General features: G+C 31.3%; 1 protein-coding gene across 3 annotated transcripts; it reads right to left on the bottom strand.

Moving 5' to 3' along the window:
• Positions 1-418: 418 nt before the first annotated feature.
• On the bottom strand, positions 419-27,661 carry LOC124368062 (mpv17-like protein 2). Of its 3 annotated transcripts, none has more exons than XM_046825355.1 (5): positions 27,573-27,661; positions 22,862-23,100; positions 19,689-19,817; positions 18,371-18,486; positions 419-3,720 (listed from the first exon to the last, which is right to left on the bottom strand). In XM_046825355.1, the coding sequence occupies exons 2-4, from the start codon at positions 23,093-23,095 to the stop codon at positions 18,379-18,381; spliced, it is 471 nt and encodes a 156-aa protein (XP_046681311.1). In that variant the 5' UTR covers positions 23,096-23,100; positions 27,573-27,661; the 3' UTR covers positions 419-3,720; positions 18,371-18,378. The 3 variants fall into 3 exon arrangements, with proteins under 3 accessions (XP_046681311.1, XP_046681295.1, XP_046681303.1); XM_046825339.1 differs by lacking the exon at positions 27,573-27,661 and adding an exon at positions 26,112-26,705; XM_046825347.1 differs by lacking the exons at positions 18,371-18,486; positions 27,573-27,661 and adding an exon at positions 26,112-26,702.
• Between the last annotated feature and the right edge of the window lie 275 nt (positions 27,662-27,936).

The following is a 27,936-nucleotide window of genomic DNA, read 5'->3' on the forward strand; positions in this document are numbered from 1 at the left end:
ACGGAAAAAACATTATTGCCTATAAATTATTTGATTTTTTGCTTTGTTCAGGAAAATGTTACTTTTTCCAAAAGGCATGCCAGATTACCAAGCGTGCCGAACTATAAGGATGTCAGATTAACAGAATATTTCTGTAATGAAAAAGTTATTATGTATTTTTTATTGGTTACATGTGGACTCTGCTGATAATGAATTTAATCTGACAGAGCGCTTATGTAAAATTTATATTAATAAATAAAAGTAAAATGTTGCTTTGTTTATAAATGTATAGATTTCTATGCTGTTAAAATACCAATACTGAATAATATTTGAGTTTTTTCAATAAACTTTGGAAACAATAAAAAGAAAATCTAAAATAGTACCTAACCAACACAAACATTTTTATGAGGTACCTATTTATAAAAGAAGTAATATCAAATTTTAGATTGTCATAAAACTGTTTTATTCAGGAACTGGATAATCAGGTATCTTATAGAAACAAATATGAATAACAAAATACAATACTGACATTTTCTGTGTGGTATCTAGAAATATTAATAGACATAGATAATAAACAAGTAAAATATCAACTAGTTAAATAACTACAAAAAGTGACAACACAAACAAGCATAACAAACAAATAACACCTTGGGTTAATGTAATAAATGCCACTATTCTTCAGCAATACAACTAACTTGCAAATTGAAAGATGCATTTCAATGACTAGTTTAAACAGTAATATAACTAGTTCGATCTAAGTTTGATTATTTATTTAAAAATTACTTGCTATATTCAAGGCATAAAGTTATTTATTGTTAACTGTAAAATTGGTTTGTAAAACTTTATATAAAAAAACACTATAAAATAACTGTTTAATATTCAAAATGTAATGACAAAAATAAATTGGACTTTCTTTGTAAAACACAGTTCAATCATAGTTCCAATATTACTGTATAAATTTTTAATTACAAATTTGAATAATGTAATAACTAAACATATTTAAAGTAATCCTTCATGATTATTTAATCAACAATCAACAATTAATCAACAAACTTAACATATTGAGATTGTATATACGGTACATTATAATGAGATTATATCATCAGGCACATACCTATATATTCATTTGACTTAACAATTACAAATTATTAAACATCTTATTGTCAACACACCGTCTAACACATTAAATGAGTTTAATTATTTGTTGTGTACTGAAGATAAGTTTATGAAGATAATGTGTTATAAAACTGAATCTAGAGAATATATACATAATAGAGTCAACATAATTGCGGTCCGGGATTACACAAATTTACTACTGACCTCTAGTTACATCAAGTTGAAGTTAGTGGTGAACTATTACTAACTCCGAATCTAACTTATCTTATCGGTAAACAATAATGCAATCTTAGTTCAACAATAATCAGTTGATAAACCTACTTTGCAAAAGTGAGTCACATTCCACCCTGTAGCACATCCAATAAGGTATACACTTTTTAAGGTATGACTTTTGAAATGGTACAGCAAATAAAATTATTTAATCAATACCAAAATCCTAAACATGTTTAAAAAAACAGGATTTATTATGTATGGAATCACCTGTTTATTTTTGTTATGGTTTACTTACAGCTCTTGCAGTCTTAAATACATTTTAGAACAAAATTGTATGCACTATGAGTACAAACCAAATGGCTGATTTATACATGGCATTAAAAACTGTATATAGATTTTCTTCCTAGTATAAATGTTATTGTTTGTATTCTGTTGTTCTTGTCTCATCAATTTTTTTGTAAACATGAAGTTACACAGTACAGAATGCAGTTCTCCAAAGTTGCACATTTACTGAAGTACATTATAACATTCCATTTGTTCTGTAATTCATCTGTTATTAGTACAAATCTATTTTATACCGAAGTAACTCAACTAAATTTAGAGTATGAATTGTTTTATACATTACTATAACATGATAATCATACTGAATAACTAGAGAATGTCTTTTGTGAACCTTTGTTTACAACTGTGAACGTCATTAGGCCAGACAATGTTTCCCTCCACGAATTTAAAAGATTGTGTTTACAGGACTTTTTAAGGAAAAATTTATTTAAACTTGTTCTGTTTAAATCTTGTACGATTATTAATTTAAATATTGTTAAGTTAAAAAAAATTGTGTTGTTTTGTCAACTTTCCTACATAAAAAAGTTAGTCTTAGTAATGTCTCGGTAATATCAGCTTGCTTTTTGTTAGAAATTGGTTACATTATAAAGATATAAGTAGCGATCGCTGACCCTTTCTGTAACCACACGTATGTGTCCCTCTCTGTAACTGTATACACAATATGTAATTTCATTAGTTTTTAGATGTAAATACCAACATGAAGTAAGTTTTAATGGTGGTCCGCCTTGTCCTACATTGACAAAACAGGCTTGATCCCATCAAGTTCACAAAATCATGTCCTTAGTGTAATGTACTTATATTTAAGATATTACGCACTGCTAAACAGGTCAAGTGGTAGCTTTTTAGTATTGATTGTGTTGGTACAGATAAATATTATACCACTACACTTCTTATGCTGCAATTACTGAGAACAAATTATGACAATCCATGCGTTTTTAAGTACAAGTTAAGAACATATTGTTCTTAAATTCGGAACAGTAGACATGGCAAAATTCTTTGAATTCTGCCTCCCAAACACAATCTAAAACTTTTATTACTGTAAATAAATTATATTGTAGCCATAATCACATCAAGATCTAAAACTAACACAATAAAGTTGAAAGGAGCGTTAAGTAGCATTTTCTTTTGAAATTTAAAAATGGATGGTATTTTTAAATTATGTACCGTATTCCAATTTGTAAGTGCTTTGTATCACTCTAAACTTGAATTGATTAAAACTAATCTTTTTATGTCTTTGATATAAAACTTAGTGATAATGTATTCCATATTGTAGTAGTAATAGCTCATAATAAATAAATAGCTCATATAGACTGAATGTTAAGAAAAACTGTCTTAACACAATTAACTAAAATCAACCATTAGGCAATCAGATCATGTATACTACAAGACACTAATAGAAAAATGATTAGTCCAATTTTTTCAGTTAAATTAATGTTTAAATTAAATATATTTGGTAGAAATACTACAAATTAATGTGCTTTGTTAAAATAGAGAAGTTCTTTATTTAGGTAGTGAAAAAACATTAAAATTAATAAATAAAACTAGATAACAATTGTTTAGAGACTCATGTCCCAAACTCTACTTTTATTTACATATATAAGTAAAAACTATTGGATGTTATTTCAACTGAGATTAAAAGATGGTTGTAACTACAACCCTTTCCATTTATATAACAATAATTTTTTTCAAAATATCGAAAAACAACTGATTTGTTACAAGCTCTGAACTTGTAATTGATAATAATATTAAACTAAAACTTTTTATTGGTAACCAACTCCACATTATAATTGAAGAAAAGTTTTTAAAAAAATATTTGGCACTGCCATTAATTATATTTACTAATGGTATTAGAACACAATAAAATCTATTCTAATACTAATTGGACACAGCAAACAACTGAGTTGTCTAGAAACTACTATGCAACAAAGTACAAAGCTAATAATTATCATTTATTAAATTCGAAAAATTAAAATAAAACCTGTATTATGTGTAAAAGCTAAAGGGTCATAGCCGAATAATGAAAGACTTGATTGAGACTTCACAAAGCTTAGCCCATCAACTCTATGAATCCTGAAACAAAAAATTAGAGTTAATTATTAATAAAAAATTAACTTAAATTTTAAAACCTACAATCTGCAATTAAAATTATTTTATCAAGTTCGCTCTCAAAAACTTTAAATATAGACTAGCCAGCAAATACTTGTGCTGTGTGGTTTATTACCATAGACCAATTAGCACACATACTTACCAGTCAGTGTATTGAAATAGACTAATGGCACAAAAATGTGCTGCTAACTTCACCTAACTCTTCATTAATTTATTTCATAACGGTGTGGTAAAGCTCTCAAACCACTTCTGCTGTCTGTAGAGTGTAGAGATGTGTAGCATGCCTGTGTTACTTAGTTTCTGACTATGTTGATGTAAAGTAAGTATAATGTTAAGAGTTGGTACACCTGTTGCTTTAGGTTTAAGCGCAGCTAACCATTAGGATTGTTGTTTTACAATTAAAACTAACCTACTATGGCAAGGTGTTTCTTTTTGTAAGTTATTTATCTATGGTGTTTTGAAACATAAGAAAACAGTTAGGTAACAAAGCCTAAACTTGTTGGTTGACATTTTGCCAAAATTAATTTTTGTAGCAAATAAAACAAAACTTTTTTATTCATATAGGCTAACTTTTAATTTTGAAGAAAACTTCAGATTTATATACGGCACAAGATATACATGCCATCTGGTTTATACAATCAAAACAACATTTTAAATTCCTATATACTGAGTGGCACATGCCACCAAAACTTCTCAAAGTTTTAAAATAAATCACTTGCATTTGAATAAAGATAAAAATTCTAATTCTCACAATTTTTAATTTTGATTTGTGGATAGTCATACTTGGGTGGATGGTACACCAGTTAAATATATACCAATTAGTGTGGTCATTCAATTTGCTTTGCCTGACACATATATGTGCTGCTCGGGAATGACCGTGTTAACCTCACTTGGATATCACCGAGAGTAAGTTAAGCTTTTGCAATTATTACATTATGTAACTGTTGCAAATATTTAATACTTTTCATCATCCAATATGATTTCAAAACTACATTTTTATTATATAACACATTCAAAAATTAATAAATTTAAAAAAGAGATTTATAGTTTTATCAAAAATAGCCCCGAGCCAAATTTTCACCTTAAAAATCCGGTGATCTCCAGGGAAATCTGGTGATATTGCAATCGTATAACAGAGTCAATTATTCATCAAGCAAGAAGTTACATGTGATATTTTACCCACTGCATGCCACTGGGAGCTGAAATGTTTGCTTGTGTCCAAACTGAACAGAAGTAAAGAACACAGTTTTATCTGAATTTCTCTTTGAAACAAATATGGTTCAGTGCTTTCTTTTGCAACATGTACTTTTGTCCTGAAATCCCCATTGTTTCAAATAGGAATGTTGTTTTATGTACACAAGTTGTAGATAAAACCGTCCATAATACGTGGTTTTGTATAGTATAATACTATAAATCAAAGTGTAAATAAGTAAAAACTAAGTTCAACAATTATTTTCCTAACATGGATATAAAATTTCAGATTAAAATCAATGATCAACCTAAAAACCTATATGATTCTGAACCGCAGATTCACCCAACAAAACTTGCATATTGTCAAACAGATTATGTTAGGGTTTAAAGTTTACAAGGTGTGTATTTTCAGTCGAACAACCAAACCATTTGTAACAATCATCGCTGAAGTAGGTAATTTGCTTCCAATGGAGGTATAAACTTCGAAGTCAAATGTGTTTGAGGCGGTTACCAAGAGAGACGAAAAGAAATAGACCTGCTTTATTATTGCAGTTTTTATGTGACTGATGAAAACTAAGAAAAGAATAGCAACTACAACAGATCCATTGGTAACTCCTATTTTAACATCTAAATTGTATGAATATTGATTTCATTTAAATATTAAATTATTCTGTCTGTGCACCCATAATTTTAATATGGAGTGTAAACATGGGTAATGCGATATACAAATTTCAATATTGTTAGAATTGTTAAGGCTATTCACTATATAAGGTACACCCGATTTGAAAGCAATATGGTCACAATAAATTTGTTAAGTTGAGAAAGTAATCACATGTAATGGGGTGATCTAACAATGAAGTGTACACCAACAAAACACTAAATAATCTAGATATTTCAGTGTTAATTGCGTCAACTCATTTCCAATAAAATAAAAGTCTCCTAATTTTAATAACTGATGCAAAGTGGAAAAAACCACTCTAGCATCTTCGCTTGTATATTTGTTAAGAGGAAAACAGTTACTCAAAATTAAAACAAAAAAGTAACAAGTAGGCATGTTTTATCTAATTTAAAATTAAAGTCCATAAAATAGAAAGTTTGAACTACTACTTCACGTTACAATAATGTAAACATCTAAACATATCATGCAATGAACTGTCATTTCTAAAGTAATGATTAACTCTGGCTTAAGATAAGAACTAATATCAGTCAAATAACAGCTGATCATCTAGACTTATCTATAGGCTAATAACATAAGCTTGTATTTTGCAAATTAATGGCACTCAGTAAAATTCCTCTATTAATTGATTCATAATAACACCAAAACAAATAAATATAAAGATTTGAAGAGATTAACCAATTTTATCAAAACAGAGTACACAGACAGTGCAAAGGTTTTATAAGTAGATTAAAATACTAATATCACACACCAATTACTATGGGTCTAATACTTTTGATATTGTTTATTATAAACAATAAGCTACTAAAATATTAACATGATATATTCAAGAATGAGAGTGATGTTAGATGAAAATTAGCTGAACTGTGTTCAAATTCAAAATTACTTAAAACACTTTAAGTGGCTTTCAAAATTAAAAAAAAAAACCTTTCAGGTGTATCACATGTGTACTTCAAAACTGTTTTCACAACTATATGTATCGTACATATATTTTTCAGAAGAATGTATAAATAATAAATAATATTAAATCAATCGATTTAGGTTTTTTTTATTTGGCTACATATGTATTGAAAAAATTTATTTTTTGTGGCGGGAGTGCATTTGACTAACAGTGACAATATAATAAGAATATAGGCAACATTTGTTTAAATGTTGCCCATCTTCAGAAATTGTGTAATATTTTACATGTCATTTTGAAGAAAATTGTATATTAGATCAAAATTACATACTATACAAAAGAAAGCTAAATTCTGACCAAATATACAATAGTTTTAAAAATGTCATTACCAATTTTTATATCTCACAAGTGTCTAAAATTATATCAAACTTCAAAGCATGACATGCACTATAAAAAACATACAAAATTGTGTTTACAATTAAAATTATTATTTAGCATATAATATGGTGCTAGAATAATAAAATCAAACAAATTGTAGGTGTAAATTGTGGAAAACAGCTTCATCTAGAACAAGAAGATAACCCAAACCGAACAAAAGCATTATTTAAATAGCAGTAACAAAAGTTATTGGCCTATTGAATGCATGTTTCAAAAAGTATTGATTTAATCTGTACCCTCAATAACTAGGAAGAAATTTGTCATTTGGTACATGTGCCTACACTACACTACACTATTTCTAGTTTACCAATTTCATATTTTTTTTATTGATGCCTATTATAGCCACAGAAAAGATTCATTGAAGAAATATTTTATTTAACCTTATCAAACATTTCCAAATATAGGTTATGGTCCTGTTCTTATTGAAGCTGAATTTGGCTGTTCAAAGAATCTATAGAGATTTAGCTTTTCCCAAAGTGAAATTGTTAGACCTTTATTAAAGTTGTTTGAATTTGGCTCTATACAGAAACCTAAAATAATTAGCTGTTTCAATGTAAAGTTATAATTTTCACTCTTTTTTCTAGTTCAGTCTTTTGTATTTGTTCGAATTATACTAGTTTATTGTGACTTAATATGGAATTTTATATTGTATTCACTTCCTAATGCTATACTGATCATTACATCAACAAACAATTGTGAGGATATTATTAAAGATTTATTTTAAGAGGCAGGTAATCTATGATGTGTATAGAAAGACGCAATATCTTGCTCAATACCAGGGCACCAATAGGCATATATTTTCTAAGTGGTATGGCACTCATGAGATAAGTGGTGAACATTGCAAGTAAGGATATTATGTAGTGTACACTTTGATTCTCCATGCAGCATTCCATAATTTTTTTATTCGATAACTCAACAGATTTTATTAGCTCTTGAACTATATTACACCAGAGAGGAATCTAAAGTCGGAGTATGTTAGTTTCTTATTGAGAACACTTTTGATGTAATATGAAGCAGGTTTATGATAATTTTGAAACAGAAGGTGGCATTTTTAAGGAACATATTATTTCAGCATTTATACAAAATTGAACATAGTGGTTTTTTTGTGACAGAAGCACAAAAATACAAAAGATCACATTAATTTCAAATTTTTACAACGAAATTAAATCTAATTTCCAACTTTTCTAATTTTTCTTTCCATAAAAACCTAATTGGTACTTTACGAACATTTTAAAACAAAACAGCAGATCGGTGTAGCTGTCATAAGGTAATGTGCTTAACAATGAACAACATTTAATTTTTATGTATATTAAAGCATATAAAATATTATTGTTTTTTAAATGAATTTGTAGCACCTTTGATTTTATCCATTATTAACATTTACCCACAGCTTCATACACAATTTCATTTTGAATAACAGGGATACCACCATGAGCATATTTCTTTGTATGGCATTCCAAACAATCCTGAGATACGTGATTGTCACTGAAATATATTCCAATCACTTGATCTATTTCAGATTTAAACTTAAAGATGGGGCTCCTCTGCACCTCTGAAATTTCTCAAACTTCTCTACAGTATTTAATGATATTTTACTGAATATCTCCAAAGATTACATGTTAGTCTAGTGTGGAGAATTCCTAAAGAAAAACTAAAGGAAGAATAAAGTCAAAAGTCCTTAGCTTTTCACTCAATACATTTAAGATGTAATAAATAAATTATGTAATTTTACTGTGCTTAATTAAAATCCCAATAAAACCAACCCAGATAAATATGCTTCTGGGTAACATGACACTTGTAAAGTGTAATGGACTTTGACAGATGAATAACAACAAATATTTACTATCACCTGGTTAATATGTACAAAATATTATATACTTATTATTTTTGACTTTGGCAGGTGATTAAAAACACATTTAATATCTGCTGATTAAGCCAAGTCCATAAATAATGAATAATGGAGTGTTAAGGGAGTTTTTAAGACCAGTGGGGTGTTTTCAAAATAGGACTATGTTAACCAGGGACTCTAAGAATGTCCATGTTAAATTTCAGTACAATTGGTCCAGTAGTTTTTACATTATTGATTAACACATACACACAAAAAATACACAGACTAACACAATTAGATTTTTAGATAATAATATAAATATATTTATTATATTAAATAAATAAATAGACTAACACATTTAGATTTTTAGATAATAGTATACAAATATTTGTTATATTAAACAGATTCTATCAGTTAACAATGAGTTTGCTGCAATGCATTTCTTATTGGAATTTTCGCTACTATAACTCAAACTACAGCTGTTTGTTTGTTTTAACATCATACAATCTTTAAACCTAGAGTGCTCATATTCAAAAGGTTACATTAAAGCTAACGTATTCAAAAAGTTACGTAAAAGCTCAAATATCATAAAAACTATGACAGGATTTTAAAATTGTACAAATTTATTTTATTAAAAATAATGACACTTGATTGGATATAAAAGCTACCTTAGTACACCTTTTGATAATTGAGTTTTGTGTTCATCTCTACGATGCATACAGCATCTTCCGCTATCCTCGTCGCAGATAGGCCTGGCACATCGGCAGAAAGACAGTTACTCCATCCTTTGTTTTGCTGATGGACATATTCTAAAAATTGTTAAAAAATTTACTAGCATGATATTTATCATGCCGAAAAATACACAATGGCCACTGCATGTCTTTCAGCTGCACGTCAATTGATGAAACATTTGTTCCAAGGTATCAACTAGACCTTTGGTAGAATCATATGCAATGATCTGAGGCTTATTAATTGAGTCTTTGTCAGTAGATAAAATTTTGTGAGAATTCAATAAAAGCAAAACATTATTTGATTCCTTTGCTTTGTGTGAAACCATTGTTTTCATTCCATTCAATCAAAACATACTGGTCCCAACTTTTGACGTGACAACGTCTTAAATTAGGTTGCGGCTCGGAGTCACTCATGAAAAAGTGTAACGCCCGGTAACGTTACGATGCCCGTCCAGTGGGTCCGCCGCACGGGATCCGCACGGGATAAAGCAGATAACTGTGGGTCCGCCGCACGGGATAAAGCAGATAACTATGTTTATTCCTGAAAATGTGGAGTGCTTAGATTCGTCATTTACAACAACTACAACAATAAAGGTAAATAATTGTACACTGATATTTCATTATCGTAAACTATGATTGATTGATTAATTGTTAGATTGACACAAAAGTTGAGAAACTGAGTTTATAGGTTATGTCATACTATTGACAAATGTTGATAGTGTTAAGTAAATTATTAGTTTAAATCACTCTGCAATCAATCGTAATTCAGTCGATTGAGAAGAAACAGCGCGTATTGCTAGTCAAACATTTAAAATAACAAATTATAACCTCTAACCTGTCATAACAGTGCGACCAAACAAACGAACTAAACCGACCAATCACCACGCGCGAAGTTAGAATTTAACTGTGTTTAGCAAGAATTTCAAATTCCAATTTTAGTAGAATAAAGTTTTATTCAACTTTACCATTTACAATAACAAATTTTAATTAATTTCAAATTATGTACAATGTTTTAGTAAACAAAATATATTTCTATAGTTAAAATTTGTGCAATTCTTATTTTCATTCAATTCCTTGTTCCTATTGTGCAATTTAATAATATTCATATCAATAAATATTCTACCGAGAAAAAGACGTCACGTAAAATCTTCGCCCGTAAAACCGACTTTACAGGCAACCATAATTTTTTTTATTTTCGTGCACAACTCTGGATGGATTTCTGTTCTTTTCTTTTAGTTTAAGAGTCCACATTATGGTCATTTTAATATGGTGGTTCCAATAGGGAAGTGGCCACAGTTACTGATGTGAATTAGTTTTCAATGGTTATGTTTCTGTTGGAACCAAGACAATTTTTTTATGAAATAATGGTATCTTTCATCTCTTGAGTAAACAAAATGTTAAATGTCTCAATTGGTGTAATATTATCAGTGGCAATGGCAGTAGGGTCTGGCCACATGTGAATTATATTCTGTGCAACAGAAACATTTCTGCCAGTCACCAGTCCAGTGGCGTCCATTTTTACCCCTAACGCTCACTTTATCATATACAACTATGTAAGAATCAGATGTCTGAGCTGTGGAGCTGTATTATCTGGGTAAGGCCCTGACTGGCAAGATAGGGAGGCACTCATACCTGGTTGTGTTGATGTAGTTGTAGATTATCCATATACAGAGTGTAAAGATAGAGAAGCCAACATTTCTGGTTGTGGTATAGAAGATGAGTTTTCAACGACTATAATGCAGTTGTCTTCTTCCTATTCGAGGGGTGGGGATAGTTTTTCATCTGAACTGGAGTAATCTTGTAGTAGGGTTTGCTTTGCAGGGGAGTAGGATAGATCAGTGTGTCATTGCTGTCAATTTGATATTCCCCTTAATCAACTTTCATCTTTGTCACTGTCCAAAATATCACTTATACTCAATAATTCAGCATCATTCAAATATTTACAAATTTGTTCAGTCTCAATAAATTTACTTTGTTCTATTTCATATATAAATAGTGAGATCACTACTTTTACAAGAATCAAACAAAGGAAAACAAAAAATAACACGTATGACTGTTTTTAAAAGGTTCTGAGCGTAAAAGCCAATGTACTGTACTTCTTATGAGTCACTGACTAGTACAAGCATTTTGATAGGTGAAAAGCAACTGGCGGCAAGCTCCCTCCTCTTTGATCTACTTAGGTATGCAGCTGGCCGAATGAGTCCACTTGCTCTGAACAAAGGGGTGTTCTGAGAAAACTTCTAAACTCGAGTCATAAGATATACAATACTTTAGTTTTCTAGGGGAAAACAAAATTTTTTATCAAGAAATGTAATCTTCAAAATATTATGAAGGCTGTCCAGAAGTAACAGAGCCAGGTCTTCATTGCTTGAAAGAGGTAGTGATAATTTATAGAAATGTTATTGATTTTCATCAACATTTCCCAGTAACTAGTCTAGGGTAGTTATTGCAATAGTTGGTATGAACATTGTCATTATAAAAATCAATACACCACTGCTTCTCTATGATTCTACTCATTATTCCATTCCCATTCTGATGAATGTCACAAAGTAGGTGATGAATGTCAATTAGTTTTTGCCAACAAAAACTTAATCAATGAACCACTTCATAAGAAACGAGATTTTCAATTGCAGTTCATATTTTAACTAGTCAACAATGAGAAAAGTAGAAGAGAAACAGACCGCCCTCTACCACAGCTTGATGTGTTTAGTTAAATATCTTATATCATTTAAGCATTTATATACTTAAACTTAGATACTTATATAATTTATCTTAAGCATTTTATACCATTGATCAAAAACGATGCAAGAGATATACAATTATATTATGCTGTGTATTTCATATCTAATTTTTAACTTAATTTTTAAACGTAAAATTAAAGAACATACTTAATAAAAGCATATGAAATACCTTTATCAACAATAACAATTTATAATGACTTAAGCATTACACATATAAAAACAGCTAAACAACAAAAATACAACAACTTATAATAAATAATAAGATACACAAAGGAATAAAATAACATGAAAGGTTAAAACTTATTTAAATCAAGTTCATAACCGAATTTATAATAGAGATTAAATAGGTGATAGATAACAAAATACTAAGTACTAAAATAAATAATCCAATACAATACACAACAAGAATGCTTAAAAATAACAAAGAAACATGTCTGACACAGGTACATTTAAAAATGTGTGTATACTGTAAAAATGTTTTAAAACCAACCACTTATAAATTTTACTCTTAAAGCTCTTAAAGTTGAGTTCTTTTATTCCCACAGGCAATCTATTGCAGAGACTTCAGCCCATTATAATGTGGCTAGATTTTACTTTCTCTAGTCTAGTGAAAGAAATGTCCAGTAAATTAAAATTGCGAGAATTCAATGAATGTATTACAGTTCCACAGTGATAAGATTCTTTTGTCCTATAAATAAATAACAATAAATTAAAAATATATCAATTAATAACTGTTAAAATTTAAGATTTAATAAATAAAAGTTTACAATGTGAATTGTATTCAGCTTCATTGATGCACAATTCTTTATTGATCCTGTTACTTTTTTATCAATAGAAACTCAGCCACTTTTTCTGAACTTCCTCAGAAAATTATACCATAGCTCAATATGGACCATAGCGCAAAATATATAATTCTGATATAAATGGACAGCACACAATCAACTAGTCATCTTAACAGAAATACAATTCTAGAACGTTTTTTTGACAGTTGGTTTATGTGGGGAGCCTAAGACAGTTGCTGGTACATAATTATTCCTAAAAAACTTATATACTGGGCAGAAACAATGTAATCTAGTAATGATCTTCAATTAAAAATAACTGTTTTGCAGTCTTATTTTTATTTAAAAGAAATTTATACATAGAAAACCAAATAAAATTATTTTTCATAAGGTCAGTAGGTAAGTAAGGTAAGTTTTACATTGTGCCTAAACTAATAGGTAGTAACTTTTTTATCTATTATGATATCATAACATTTTTCTAGTAAGCTACTTGCACTTTTTAAGGATTTTCAAGGTATTGCAAATCCGATTACAGTATGATTGTTGATTGAATGTTTTTTTGAAAACAATTTAAGTGTAATTAAGCAAATATTAAGCATTATTCAGAATGAACTATTATTCACATATACATTACATTTAAAATAGTTACTAGTATCACTACTGCTATTGTAACTGGAATAAAAAATTGGTTTTTTATTTAAGGCCGGGACACACATGCCCGCACTGTGCCCGACACGTGAGGCGGCCAATTGTTGGCCGTCATACGGTGAAAGAATTGCAGCGCAGTATTCAACCTGCAAGTCCACACAATCATGTCCGCACCGACACCGATATGTGGAGTTTTAATTTTGACGGGCACAGTGCAGTCTACGAGCGGCATCAGTCATGGATATAGAACACTTATCGAAGAAGTAAGGAAGTTTCCTGTTATTTATCTATTATTTATCCTGTTATTTATTTATCTGTTATTTATCCTGTTATTTAAAGTTATGATCAATCAAGTAAAAAATATCGGAATCCAGAGTATACTGAGAATGTGTGGAAGAAGATTACGGAAAATGAAGAGTTGAAAAAGCATAAATTTGAATATAGTTTTGAAATATAATTCTATGTTGGTTATTTTTGCATTCTTCTTTTTAAAACTATTTAAGTAGTCTAAACATTCTATTTTATTGAATTATTTAGTATAGCCTACTAACTATACACCCTGCGTTAGCGTACAAAATCATATTTATTGATAACAGTATTATTATTTTTTACATTTAGAGTAAACTAGTCATATTTTATTATTATGTTCAAATTACAACAAATTAAAAAACTATGTAGGTAGTACTATTGTTGTAGTGATTTTAAACGAATAAATTCAAGTTATGTAAAATCTATAAAATGTTTTCATTAATTAAGAAATAACAAGGGTGTAGTTATTTGCGCAAAATTCTAATTATCTTGGATGTATGAAGTTACTAGATAAATTTATTCCGGTATTTTGTATGGATCATATTTAGAATGTTTTTATGACATGTTCACTACAATAAAGTTAAAATAAAAATATTTTATTTGCAATAAGATGTTCATGCAAGAAGAAACATGTTCTCTAGTATATATTTTACAAATATATACTATTTTTTTACAAATTATTATATAAACTCTTGCCTCACACTATAAGCTCTTGGGTTTTATACAAAAAATACCAAATATAATGTATATGGTGTATTTGACCGAAATTAACTACAATGAAAACACATTGAACAAAAATAATAGGGATAAAAAATATAACCAAGATAATTTGATTTACAAATTTTACACATTAGCTGATTTTACTAAGCTTTACGGTAGCATTGCAATATTTCATTCACCACAGCGATTAATAAAAATTACAACAAAAAATTAACATTCTTCATCTCAAGCAATACTTAATCTTCTGAATATTTTTTAAGTATCTGTCACTTAGAAATCCTATAGAAACATGCTCTTGTCTAAACAGTAAGATTGTTGCGCTCGGACTATGTACGGACAGGTGTGGCCTCACGGTAACCGAGCCGAGCCCGCACCAACACTTGGCCGATTTACGTGTCGGGCACGGTGCGGATATGTGTGTCCCGACCTTTACATGTATATACCTGACTGAAACTACAATTCATCTGTACGGTAAATGAGAATTAAAAGACACTACATTAGAAAACACATCTTCATTTTCTCAAACAATTAGTTGAACAAGCTTTTATTTGGGAATGTGTTCAACCCTAGCTTAAACTTGAGCCACATTATAATCCGGTACTTATATGGAGTCACCAGGAAACTTGTGACACAGAGACCAAGAAGGGCACCAGATGCCCAACAGAACCAGAACCGTTAATGGTATACGCCATTCTATGATAAAAACGACAATGAAACATTCAACCAGAGCACCAAAAATATAGTATCTTTATCCCGACAAGTGCTTTGGAAAAACCCAAGTCTATGTCCCCAGTGTTCTATCTATATCCCTTTTTTTAATAAGCAGGAAGTACCTAAGGTGGGCAGTAGGATCGACTACTGGCCAAGGCCTGAAACATCTTAAACAACTAAGCATAATTGGAGGCATTACGAGCAAGGAGAGTAAAACTCTTTAATACTCTTCATTCTGATGCTATTAAGATGTAATTAGTATTTACAGAATACATCAGGACTTAATTATTGGTATATAAATTGGCTTTCATTACAGCCACTCTAGAATGTCATTCAAAGAGCCTAAGCCTAAAAATGTAAAAGGCATCTACTGACAGCCAAAAACTTCCTCCTTCTAATACTCATTATACTGATCATAACTAGGAAGATTGTATAGTGGAGTCCCCATATTACGCATTCTGATATAACAGACTCCCCAATATACTGTATACAAAACCTATGTATTATAAATATTCAGTGTACAAATCTAATACCTTTAAACGAGCAGTTCTTGGGTATATTCTATATGTGTATACATATATATATATATATATATATATATATATGAGCCACATTATAATCCGGTACTTATATGGAGTCACCAGGAAACTTGTGACACAGAGACCAAGAAGGGCACCAGATGCCCCATATTCAGATTATATGTGATATATGTGTGTGTGTGTGTGTTTATATATATATATATGTATATGTATATAAAATCTGAACCGATCTAGCTAGGTTTCACTTTTAGAAAACATTGTTTTATCCGTGTTCTCAAGCAATGAAAAACTGCTACAAAGTCAATATTTTTTTTTTATTTCTTGGTTTACATTCTATAGTAAATTGCATCTAGTAAATGACATCTGGCATATAATAACAAGAGTAGTAAGCCAATTGCTATTTGGTTTGACGTTAAATAATTGATAAAATATGTGTCTTTTTAACTCATGTGTTCACTTAGAAATACCTAAAAAATCTCAAAAAAGACACTAATAAACAATGAACATATGAACAAGAAAAAATAACTGTAATTGAATAATAAACATTGACAAATACCTCACAGCTAATGTTTCATCAGAAATGTCAAAAAGTAAAAATTATAATTGTTATAAAAATTATCAAAGGTTTAAACCGAAAGGAAATTTTGAATGTAATATAAGTTGATGAATAATTTCACACCTTTAAAAATTCAATCTATCTCATATACTTCGTCCCACACGTACTGCTAAAGTCAAATGCCTGCAAACCTTAACTAACACTATACGAGCAGAAAGGTCTCATGATTTAGATATTTCACAAGAGCATGCAGCACAACGTGTAGCTACTGAAAATAATGAAAAACTAAGAGTGTTGTCTACAAGATTGGCGGCAGCACAACAAGTAACTACCGAAAATGACAAGCAATGAGAATACTGCTTAGAAGAACAAAGATGTCGAGACAGAAGACGTCGTAGGACTGTAGAACTTAATAATTATTTACCTACATATAAATATGTCATTACTGCAGCAGTACAATATCACACCTTAGGACCATTTGAAATTATGTGTATCCATTGCGATGCATTGCATTTCCCTGAGGAACGGATTTCTAATCGCATAAATATAAATTATTTTGGGGACTGTTGTTTGCATGGACGAATTTTAATGGAGCAACCAACATTTTCAATGAATTAGTACGTCTTTTTTTAAACTGTCACCCATATTCAGAAGAGTTTCAGAAAAAAAAATAAGAAACATAAACGCATCTTTTGCTCTAGTATCCTTTAATGCAGAAGATGATAGAACAATAAATAGCCATGGCATTTATAGTTTTATCGTTGGTGGACAAGTGGGCGACAAAATGAATCCCAAAACACGATTTACCAGAAAAAATACCAAGCAAAGCTCGGTTCTCTGGTTTAAACTATTATATAAAAGCAACCTCAAGTAACAAATTTTCCCTGCTTCCAACCTTGTTATGACTCAATTGTTCGAAAACTAGACCACAGTCACTCCGAGACAAATCACAACATGAAAATAATGACAGTTGCTTCTGCTCGCCTTCCTCCTCAAGCCATGAGATCGCTCATGAGTTAGTGTTATTAAGGGGTGTTACAAGTGAAAGTCAAGCAGGCAATGATAAACAAAGATTTAAAGGAATCTCTTATTCTGGAATTATATGTGAGGTACTACGAGTTGTTAAAGACGATTAATTCTAAGGAGAAGAAATGAAGACATTGCTGAGGAATTTGTCATTACTCCTTCCACATTATACAAAATTACTAAAAATAAAGATAATCAGAAAAGGTACAATCATTTCTAAAATAGACGTTAAGCTCGAAATATACATAAGAATTGCTGTCCAGCTTTAAGAACCTCTTTGTAATGAATATTGGCTGTAGGAAGTCTATTACTTTCCTCCAATATAATATATTTCGTTTTCAGGAAGTTTCCAACATAATTAATTTCTTCTTAACTCATGAGATTTATTATATTGAAACCAGTATATCACTTTTTTAATGATTGTTTTATAAACCTATCAAATATTGAACTACCAGACAGCACATTGTTTAAAATTGGGCATGTCACCACACAATACAACTGTAATCTCTGGTAGCGAACGTGTTACAACAATATTAATCAATTAACAAAAAGTATCATCTAATGGCTAAAAAACTAAATTACTAACCCAAAACACTTAGTTCCCCTACAACAATCATACACTACTACATAACCAACAAAATCCCCAGTAATCTTAAAAAGCAAGACTATTTCACTACAAAGAAGCCGACGACGTCTCTCAAACTGAACATTTACTATAAGCTGAATCAAATATAGTCCTGTAAACGAATGAAAAATCTACGAATAAAATAACCCAAACGCAGAGTACTGTGTTCAAAAAGCGTTGGAAGTGACAATGACTCACTCCACGGTTCAGGGATGGTGGGCATGAAACGCTGCTTCTGTGAGCGCCAGAGGACGTGTGGCACATTTCACCATCCAGTCGGGGAAGGAGACCAGCTGTGACAAGTGGAACTCCTTCTACACGTCACACATGTTACCTCAATCACTACCTCTATTTACATAATATTAAATTGACTCAAGTTCTGTTATTGCAATAAAATTATACTTTCCTCAGTAAAGTGGATGTATTGAAACATTAATGAGCAAACATGAATATTTATGCTGAATATACTAGAATTTCCTAACTTAGTATCACAAATAATGATTTATTATTAGTTTTTTTATTACTGTAGTTTTTAAAACATGGTTAGTAAAAACTGACTGATGTATTATAAAAATCATACAATTTTAGTATTCTAAATTTTACAATTTACTGGACTACTTAGAAAATTTAGAAATTTTTCACTATAATAGTATTGATAAAGTTTAATATTGTACTACCTATATAAAATGCAATACACATTTAGTAATTATAGTGCTAAGTGTCATAAAAAATTAATAGAACAATACTCCCAAATGTTTTAATAATCTTTTAAATTTTTTTATTAGGTATATCAATTTGGCCAAATATAAAATCAGCCGATTGCAACTGTCCTCACAGTAGTATTTACAAAAACTTTTACATAACTTCATAGAACATGCCACAAGCCACCCTCCCGTTCAAATGTTTTGTGTGTGTGTATATATACATATGTGCTATATAACACAGCTTGAGGAATCGATAACTGTCCCAAAAAAGCTTGAACAATTTGAAACTTGGTCCAAAACTTTATTCATATAATTATCTCGGCTAGGTCCATTGACCAGCTTGATACGCTGTTTCATTTCAATATGTTTCATAAGTTTAAACTTTAAAAAATTTACAACTCCATTATTCATGGACCTAGAGAAGAAACCAGAAGTGTTCTGGAATGCTTATAAGATTTATTACAAATTTTGTAATAAACAACTTTTTGGAATCTCAAAGAGTTTTTGAGATACTGATTACATGTAAATTCATAAGAACTTTTCTAATATTAAGAACTGGTGTTAAAAATGCTAAAACAAGTTCACACGGTACAAATGTCATTTCTTTTTATTATGTTGTACTACAGTCACAAAATCTACCTACTTCTTCCGACTGAGCCGGAAGGACTGTTTAAATCTGGTATTAAACATGTAGTTCAAAACAAATAAATATTTACATAAAATACAAATTAAATTATTCAAACTCAATTGCAGGTTAATAAATTAGAAAATTGCATTAGTCCAATCGACATTAGAAGTACAACATGACTTACAGTGTATTTCACGTAAGAGAGGAAAACATCGTACAGCATGGTGACAAAATTTATGTAAACAACTCGGTACTTAGCAGACAAGTAGGCAAAGTTGAGATACTGCGTGGGAGGCCAGACCATCCAGTCCATCTGGGGAACAATTGAATAAGTAGCCAAAATAGGATGCATATTATTCTAATAAACAAAATCTAAATTTAATAAAAGGTTACACACTTAACATGTTTTAATGTATTTCCTATTTTATTCCTAAACAAAGGTAATAAATAGTGTTAGTTTAGTAGAAAAACTGCCAACCAATACAGCCTGTCTGAACTAGTTAAATCCAGTATTTTTAGAGGGGAGTTGTATTAGAAATGTTACATATAGACATTATCCCAGAAAAAATCCATGATTGTTATTTCTGTCAAATACAATTTAGGTGATTGGAAACTATTTTGAGTGTCAATATTGTGAATTACATTTCTTCAATACATTTGTTTTTTAATTATATTTTAGGATCACCATATGAGACATCTTGAGAGTAGATTTGTAGTTACCATAACCTTCTTGACACTGCTCAACTGACCTGAACCATCTGCACACCTCAGACCTCTAGGACCATTTCAGAAGTCAAAATGAGACTTTTTTGTTGCAAATATATTCTACCAAAAATGGAATCACACACAATTAATTACACGTAAATTACAGAAACTGTAGCTAGACTATTTTATTAAATGATACTGATTTGGCTTATTATATCTATATATTAGCTCTTATGTAGCTCCTACAGGGTGAAGGAACTGAAGGTGAAGCTACAGGGAGATTCGAGACTTAGGTGATTTCATAGACTGAGTAGAATAGATCTGTGATAACACATCCAATCAAACTGACCTTAAGTAACTGTATGGGATCTTATAAAGACAGAAAGAAATGCCAAACAACCTAGTCAAAACTGCCCTAAGCTCAACATCAACAATACAGTTGTTGACAATCCTATTCAGGTAGCTGACCAATTCAACACTTACTTTACTCAGATAGCAGAAGTAACAGTTCAACAGAACAATCAACAATTGGGAGGCTGCAGACTGGAAGAGGATCAAAACCCTTTAAACACTCCTTTAACACAATCATTTCATCTGACTCCCACAACATGCAAAGAAGTAAATCAAGTCATACATAACTTAAAAAACAAACCATCCAGTGGCATAGACGAATTCTCATCAAAAACCGTAAAACACTGTGCAGAAGAATTAACTACCCCTCTCACATCCATAATAAATAAATCTTTCTCATTAGGGCAGTTTCCAACCAAACTGAAAGTCTCCAGGGTATATCCAAAGCATAAAAAAGGACCAAAAAACCGACCCAAAAAATTACAGGCCCATATCATTAATTTCAACTTTTTCAAAAATTGTAGAAAAAATAGTACTAAACAAGTTAATGACCCATCTCAAAAATCAAGCCTTAATTACTGACTGTCAGCATGGATTCCAAAAAGGAAAATGAACTATTTCTGCCATCATAAGCCTTGTTGAGTCTATAATCGACAGCATAGACGAAGGACAATTTGTAACAGCCTTATTTTTAGACTACAGCAAGGCTTTCGACTGTTTGGGACATGAGCTGATCTCTAAAAAACATAACTTTAGGAGTAAGAGGCTTAGAAAACAAATGGTTTTCCAGCTACCTTAAAGAGAGATCCCAAGTTGTAGACATCCAACATACTACAGCTGGCCCTACTACCATGTTCAGATCAGATCCTAAACCAATTACAAGAGGAGTTCCTCAGGGATCCGTGCTGGGACCCATTCTATTCATTTTGTTGACTAACGACTTCCCAGCTCTAATTCACAACTACAGTACCAGCTGCATAATGTATGCAGACGATACAACCCTCCTTTTAAGAAATGACACAGCTCAAGAATTGTGCGACAACTCTGTTGCATCTCTTCAAAAAGCCATAGCCTACAGTAAACAAAATGATTTAGCAATAAACCCTGACAAGACAACACAAGTACATTTTAGCAGAAAAAAAATTCTACCCATTAGTATCCCCAATATAATAGTGGCTGATAAGATTAAGTTTCTAGGAATAACTCTAGATAATGGACTCACATGGGCAAACCATGTAAATAACATCTGCAATAAAATCAGCACTGGTGTCTATGTTGTTAAACACATTAAATGGGTTGCCACTCATGAAGCAGCAAAAATTGCATACTACGCTATAGTAGAATCTCATATTAGATATGGTCTTACAATCTGGGGAAGCTCCTCGGGAAATCTGAAGAGAGTACTTGTACTACAAAAGAAAGCAATTAGGACAATTGCGAACCTGGAGTCCCAGCATAGCTGTCGTCAAGCCTATCAGACCCAAGGCATACTAACAGTACCTGCGCTCTACATCTATGAAGCCATTTTATATGCAGACACACTAAACCTGCAGACTCACATGGACCTTCACAGCTACCCCACACGCCATGCCTCTAGATTCGTCCTACCCCAACATAGAACAGCCCTCTTCGAGAAAAAACCGTTATACGTAGGCCAAAAACTGAAAAACCTCCTTCCAGACCACCTCCGGAACCTGACTGGCAACAGACTGAAGAGCTTGCTTAAAGAATTCCTGTTGAAAAATCATGTGTACAAGAAAGAAGAGTTCCTGGAATTAATGAACACATCTCCTTAATTCTACTTATTGTAACTTGACAAATTACTATTCTTATTGTTCATGTAATAAATAAATAACATTAAGGTTCCAGCTGCAGACTTATGAAATAAGCATGCTTTGCACCTACATGAAAGAATGGTTCATCGAATCCTCATAAGCAGATTCTTTTCTACCAAAGGATGGGTCAGATACCCTGCACTTAAACTTAAAACTCTTCTATGCCTCCTTTACTTCTGTTTACCTTTCAAATCTGAAGCTTCTGCAAAAATCTAAAACTACTATTTCGCTTGATAACAAATAGTAGATAGCGATATACAGTCCTCCAGATAATAATAAAGTACATAAAATGTATACAATTCTTTTGTAAAAATAGTACATGATTTTAAGCCATAGTATTGCCATTATTATTGTTATAAAGATTTTAATATTTTACTCATTTATTTTAACTTTAAATTTAATTCTAGTCTCTGAAGGATGTAAACTACCTTATATGAAATAAAGGCAACTAAAGAACCTAACTTACCACGTAAATTGTAAAGAATTTGTGCTTCATTTCTGAATGTGCACCTGCAAAGTTACCATCCTCTAGCAATCCAAGGCCGTAGAAAAATATGAATATTGCACAAGGAGAAGCAATTATTTGATCCAAAAATATCTTTCGGCAGACTGACTGAAATGTGCGTTTGGGTAAAATTTGATCTATGTATCTGTAGAAAAAGTGTTGAGCTGAACCCAATGCCAAACCAACGATCGCCATGTTCACTACAACAAAATGAATCATACAGTCCACAGTTGGCAAGTTTAAATATTAAAATGTATAAGCTTTAATATTCAAAATAGCATATTTTATTATTGCATTGAGCTATACAATTATACTATAGCTACATATATCAGAATTTGTTCCAGACATTTGCCATCATTCAGTGATCACTACGATCACTATTCAGAAATCAGTAACATTATGTATCAAGATCAGCAATCTAATTTTATCCTCAAGTGAATAACTAAATTAATACATAACTATAACCTGGGTTAAAATCAACAAATCACACCAGAACGCTGTGACATGCATATGACAGTAATCACAACAACCATGTTTGTGTCAACTCCACTAACTCTAAAACATGGACTTAACTTTTTACAATTGAAAAAAAAGGAGAAGCACTATAAAGAAAAGCACTGTCCTTGGGACTGGCATGGGCTATAATGCCTGTGTGCAGACTCGAGTTGTTCTTGCTAAAATTAATAACGGACATTTATAAATTAAAAATGTAATGAAAGAAGTAAAAATTATGTAAATTGAATTTTTAAGAGGTAAAGCGAGAAGTATCATTACGGGTCTGACTATTTTGTTGATTTTGTTAGACCGGGTACTAAACATTGAGATATCTTAATAAAACTTGAACGAAGAAACTTTTTGTCACCTAATACAGTAAACTCTTGTTGGTCAGGAGGCTTACCCAATCTTTCAAAACAAGCATTTTTGCAATACCACATTATTTTTATGGAATTTCTGTGACTGGGGTCTACCCTCCTTAAATCTCAATTTTAAAAGGCATATGGTTATTTGTCAAGGGAAATAATAGGGGGCATTAATAGTAACAGCACTTCTAACTTTGTACAAATTAAATTTTGTCAGCTACCATTTACTCGATCTGCAAACACAGTCTGAGAAGTGATTGTCGAAGTACGTCAGACCAATAAACAGCAGTTTTGTTGTATTTCAATTGATAACTCTTCAATTAAATCAGAATCCAATAAGTCTCATACGTTGTTTATGTAAATATTTATATCTGAAGCTACTTCTGAAACATGTTTCTTAAACCAATGTTTTACGTCCTGCTGAATATGATTGCAACAAAATACATAAACGTTGTGTGGCAAGACATTAACAACAGCTTTTCTAAACCCTCCTCGCTGTTTGTCAGTGTACATATAATAGAGGAAGATTGTGAGATATTTTGTGGATTTTATTTTTTTGTTCAATGTGTCGTTCATAATCTGTTGGAGGTTGTACTGTACTGTAACTTTGAAAAACTATCTGATATTGGAATTAGCATTTTATTATTATTTTTTTATGAATCAGCAGATGAGCCTTATGAACAAAACTTTCCAAAAGTTGTTAGTGATTTGAAACTTGGTCCAGACCAGGTGTATAATGATGACAAAAGTGAATTTTTTGGAAGCTTTTGCCTAAAAAAAAAATGGTACTTTGGGATTATACCGACCACACCCAGACATGAATCGTTATTTCACATTTCGTTTCTACTGATTAGGCTACTAGATTAGCGTAGAACAATATTTCGTCAATATAAAACAGGAATTGTCTTATCGCAAACCCCTCCCCATCCTCAGACAGAGGTCAAAGTCGAGCGTCTAGTAGATAACGTGATTGCAGTCTCGCCGCCCGTTCAGCTGGTGCATCGCTGTGGTTGTACTTCCGTGTTTTACCTCTACATTTCTCCAAACACAAAAATTCAACAAAAACAAACATTTCTCAAACTAAACTCTTTATTAAAAAAACACTAAAAACTTGTTTTTATTCTTGATCACATTCCGCCACCCAAAATGCGAGTGCCTCCGGCCATCAGCGCGGGCGGGCACCTTTGCCCCGCGCTGATGTCGACGAAAGAAAAACATCCCTCGAGATAGTACCTATCAGTAAAATATCAAATTCTAGAGGGGCTAATCAGAAATATAAATTGAATTGTAATGGAAAGGCAATTATGTACCGTGCAAATCACGTGATGCCGCGCGGCCTGCCGTAATCAGGATTCTCGAGAAAGATAAGATAATAGCGACAACAATACCGATCACAATACCTGGAAATGCTTTTAAGTTTGTAATTTTGTAATTGAAGAGTTGTTTTTTCGTTCTATCATGTTTGTTTCTATAAATTTCTATTTTTGTGTTCTTCATACTAGTGTGGTCGGTATAATCCCAAAGTACCAAAAAAATAAACACTTGTGCATTAGGCTGAAGTTAGTGTTCCATCCAGGCCGATAAGTTTCAAGAGAAAGAATGACATTTATGTCATGTGCTAACTTTTTTAATTTTAAGACTATTGTACATTTTTATGGGAAGAATTGACATTTTGAGTAACAGTACATTCCAGTAATCTGGCTTTTTACTAATCTGACACATGTCTGGTTTGAATTGTGTCGGATTATTGAGGGATTACTGTATTCAATGAAAGAGATGTTGAAAGATAAAAAGCAAAGTAGTATTTATAGCACTATAGGCCCCTAGTAATTATTTTATCTATCTATGTTTTTTCGTACATGAATTGTACAACAATAACACGTTTTACCTAATCAATAATTCTTTTGCAGCTGACCAGCTGTTGTCCACTAAATACATGCAGCTAACTCACGGTGATGCTTGAACATTTACGTATAGAATATACAAAACAAGTCATGTTTTGTTTATAAAATCAGGATATTTCCTTAGCAAAATTATGATACAAAATAAAAAGCAGCTTTCCATTAGTTTATAAAATTCAAGTGTATTTGTGTGTGTGTGTGTGTGTGTGTGTGTGTGTGTGTGTGTGTGTGTGTGTGTGTGTGTGTGTGTGTGTGTGTGTGTGTGTGTGTTACAGCTATGATAAACATATAGGCAAGATTGAACATTACAGGGTGGGAATTATAAAGGGGGTAATTTATGTAGGTTAATTTACATAAATTACAATATATACATAAGGGCACATAGTTACATATAGTTTACACATATTTACCATAATTAATAGTTAAAAATAAAATACAAGTTAACCTTACTTGTTCTTATCCAGTCATATTTTTCACTTTTATGGACATTTCTGTAGAACTCGATTTGTTGTTGAACACCATCACCCACTGCCATCAAAATACCACTACTGATTGTATTTGTTAAGAACAAATACTTGCCCAATAGCTTTTTATGGGTAAAATCATGTAATTGTCTTGTAACTGTCACTTTATTTTTTTTAAGCGTATGAAAATATCTGAACACAACTACTTTTAGGTTACTACTGAGTTTCAACATTGTTACAAGGATTAATTTAAAATTTTATGCACACCACTTTTAATATTGATACAGGTAAAAATATCGACTATCTGACAACATAATTTTGAGATGCTGTTATAAGACATAGGGGCTCAAGGTTAAGAGGTTGACCACTTGAAATCCTAGTACAGTAATGTCACAATATGTTTGGCAACTCTACATCTAGCTAAGCTATTTAATTATACTTCTTTGATAACTAATCCACATTTTAGACGATAAAAATGTAGACGAAATAAATTGATACTTCACAACATAACCTTAACCATCACTATCACAATCACAGCAGACGATCTCCTTCACCCTCAACTGAAATAAAAAAATGTCAGAATCATAACACTAAAATATGGCAGTCATGATCACCTACCCATTGCTTACTTTTTCCAACTGTTGACTTTGTTCTTAAGCCTATTTTGTTTTTATATAGGTAAGATGAATTCATTTTTCATAAGCCCCAAGCATCAAATAACCGTCTTGCTTCCCATCTATACTTTAAATTCAAATGTACGTGTTGTCTAGTCCCTCAGGATTCTCAATTGAGCTCTCTAGTTTTTTTGTTATGTATAAACAGCATTGTAAGCTTAATATGTTTTAATTCCGACTATTTTAAGATGATATCAAAATTCAGAGTAATATCAGCTCAGTCATGATTATCTCTAATAGGCTGATCAGGCCCTTCATTTATCAGTCGCTGATCAGTCGTGAATCATATCAGTCGCTGTGGTCAAGTGATTGAGTTTAAGGGTGGGTCCTCTCTGGTCATTTTTTACAACTAAATTAATGGTATTACTTTAATAGAAATGGACTTTGGAGTGATTATGCCATCATCTCTTAGCCCTTTTGAAACCCCCTACTAGAGCCTCTCTTCTAGGATTCATTATTACATCATCTCCTCAGTCACTTGTCATCCTGTATAAGTTCCTCGTTCGTCCTATACTCCGCCATTTTGTCACCTCATTAACTTAGCCATACGGGAATCAGAATGTTCTATGATCTGGAAATAGAATTTACACTGTAAAATATTATATAAGGAAATGCCGAACGCTAGAAGAGACCACCATCTCTGCACCATATATCTGCTTTAGCATGAAGTCTTAGTCTCCATGACTAAGCTTTTTTGATGACAAACATGATGAGAGCTGAAATAAGAATATAATGATAAACAATTAAATAAAGTATAGCATATATATTGTTACCTTTAAAATTATACTTTTACTTTGCCAAAGATACACAATGTTTTGTCTTTACTGAATATTTTGCACAATAATAAATAACTTTTCACAACAATAATAGTATTACATAGGCATTAAACATATGTTTTACATATTACTTAATGTATACGAGTAATACCACGTACAGTAGGGCATAGGCCTACACGCATTCAGTATATACAAGCACATATTTTTAAATATGTGTATTCTGAGAATCTAGTTACAAGATGATCTAATAATCTCATTAAGATGTTGAGCTAATAGTTATATATTTATTATAGTTTCTTTTGCTGTTATCAGACAGTACACAATGTGTTTCGCTAGCCGCACCGATATATTGTAAAATAAT

This window comes from Homalodisca vitripennis, chromosome 1 (assembly GCF_021130785.1).
Source record: "Homalodisca vitripennis isolate AUS2020 chromosome 1, UT_GWSS_2.1, whole genome shotgun sequence".
Lineage (NCBI taxonomy): Eukaryota > Metazoa > Arthropoda > Insecta > Hemiptera > Cicadellidae > Homalodisca > Homalodisca vitripennis.

Coding starts and splice junctions, on each gene's coding strand:
- LOC124368062 (XM_046825339.1), bottom strand. CDS start 26,358: ATGTTGAAACTCAGTAGTAACCTAAAAGTAGTTGTGTTCAGATATTTT. Junction 23,101..26,111: donor ATATGACTGGATAAGAACAA/GTAAGGTTAACT, acceptor ATTTTGTTGTAG/TGAACATGGCGATCGTTGGT. Junction 19,818..22,861: donor AATTCTTTACAATTTACGTG/GTAAGTTAGGTT, acceptor ATTGTTCCCCAG/ATGGACTGGATGGTCTGGCC.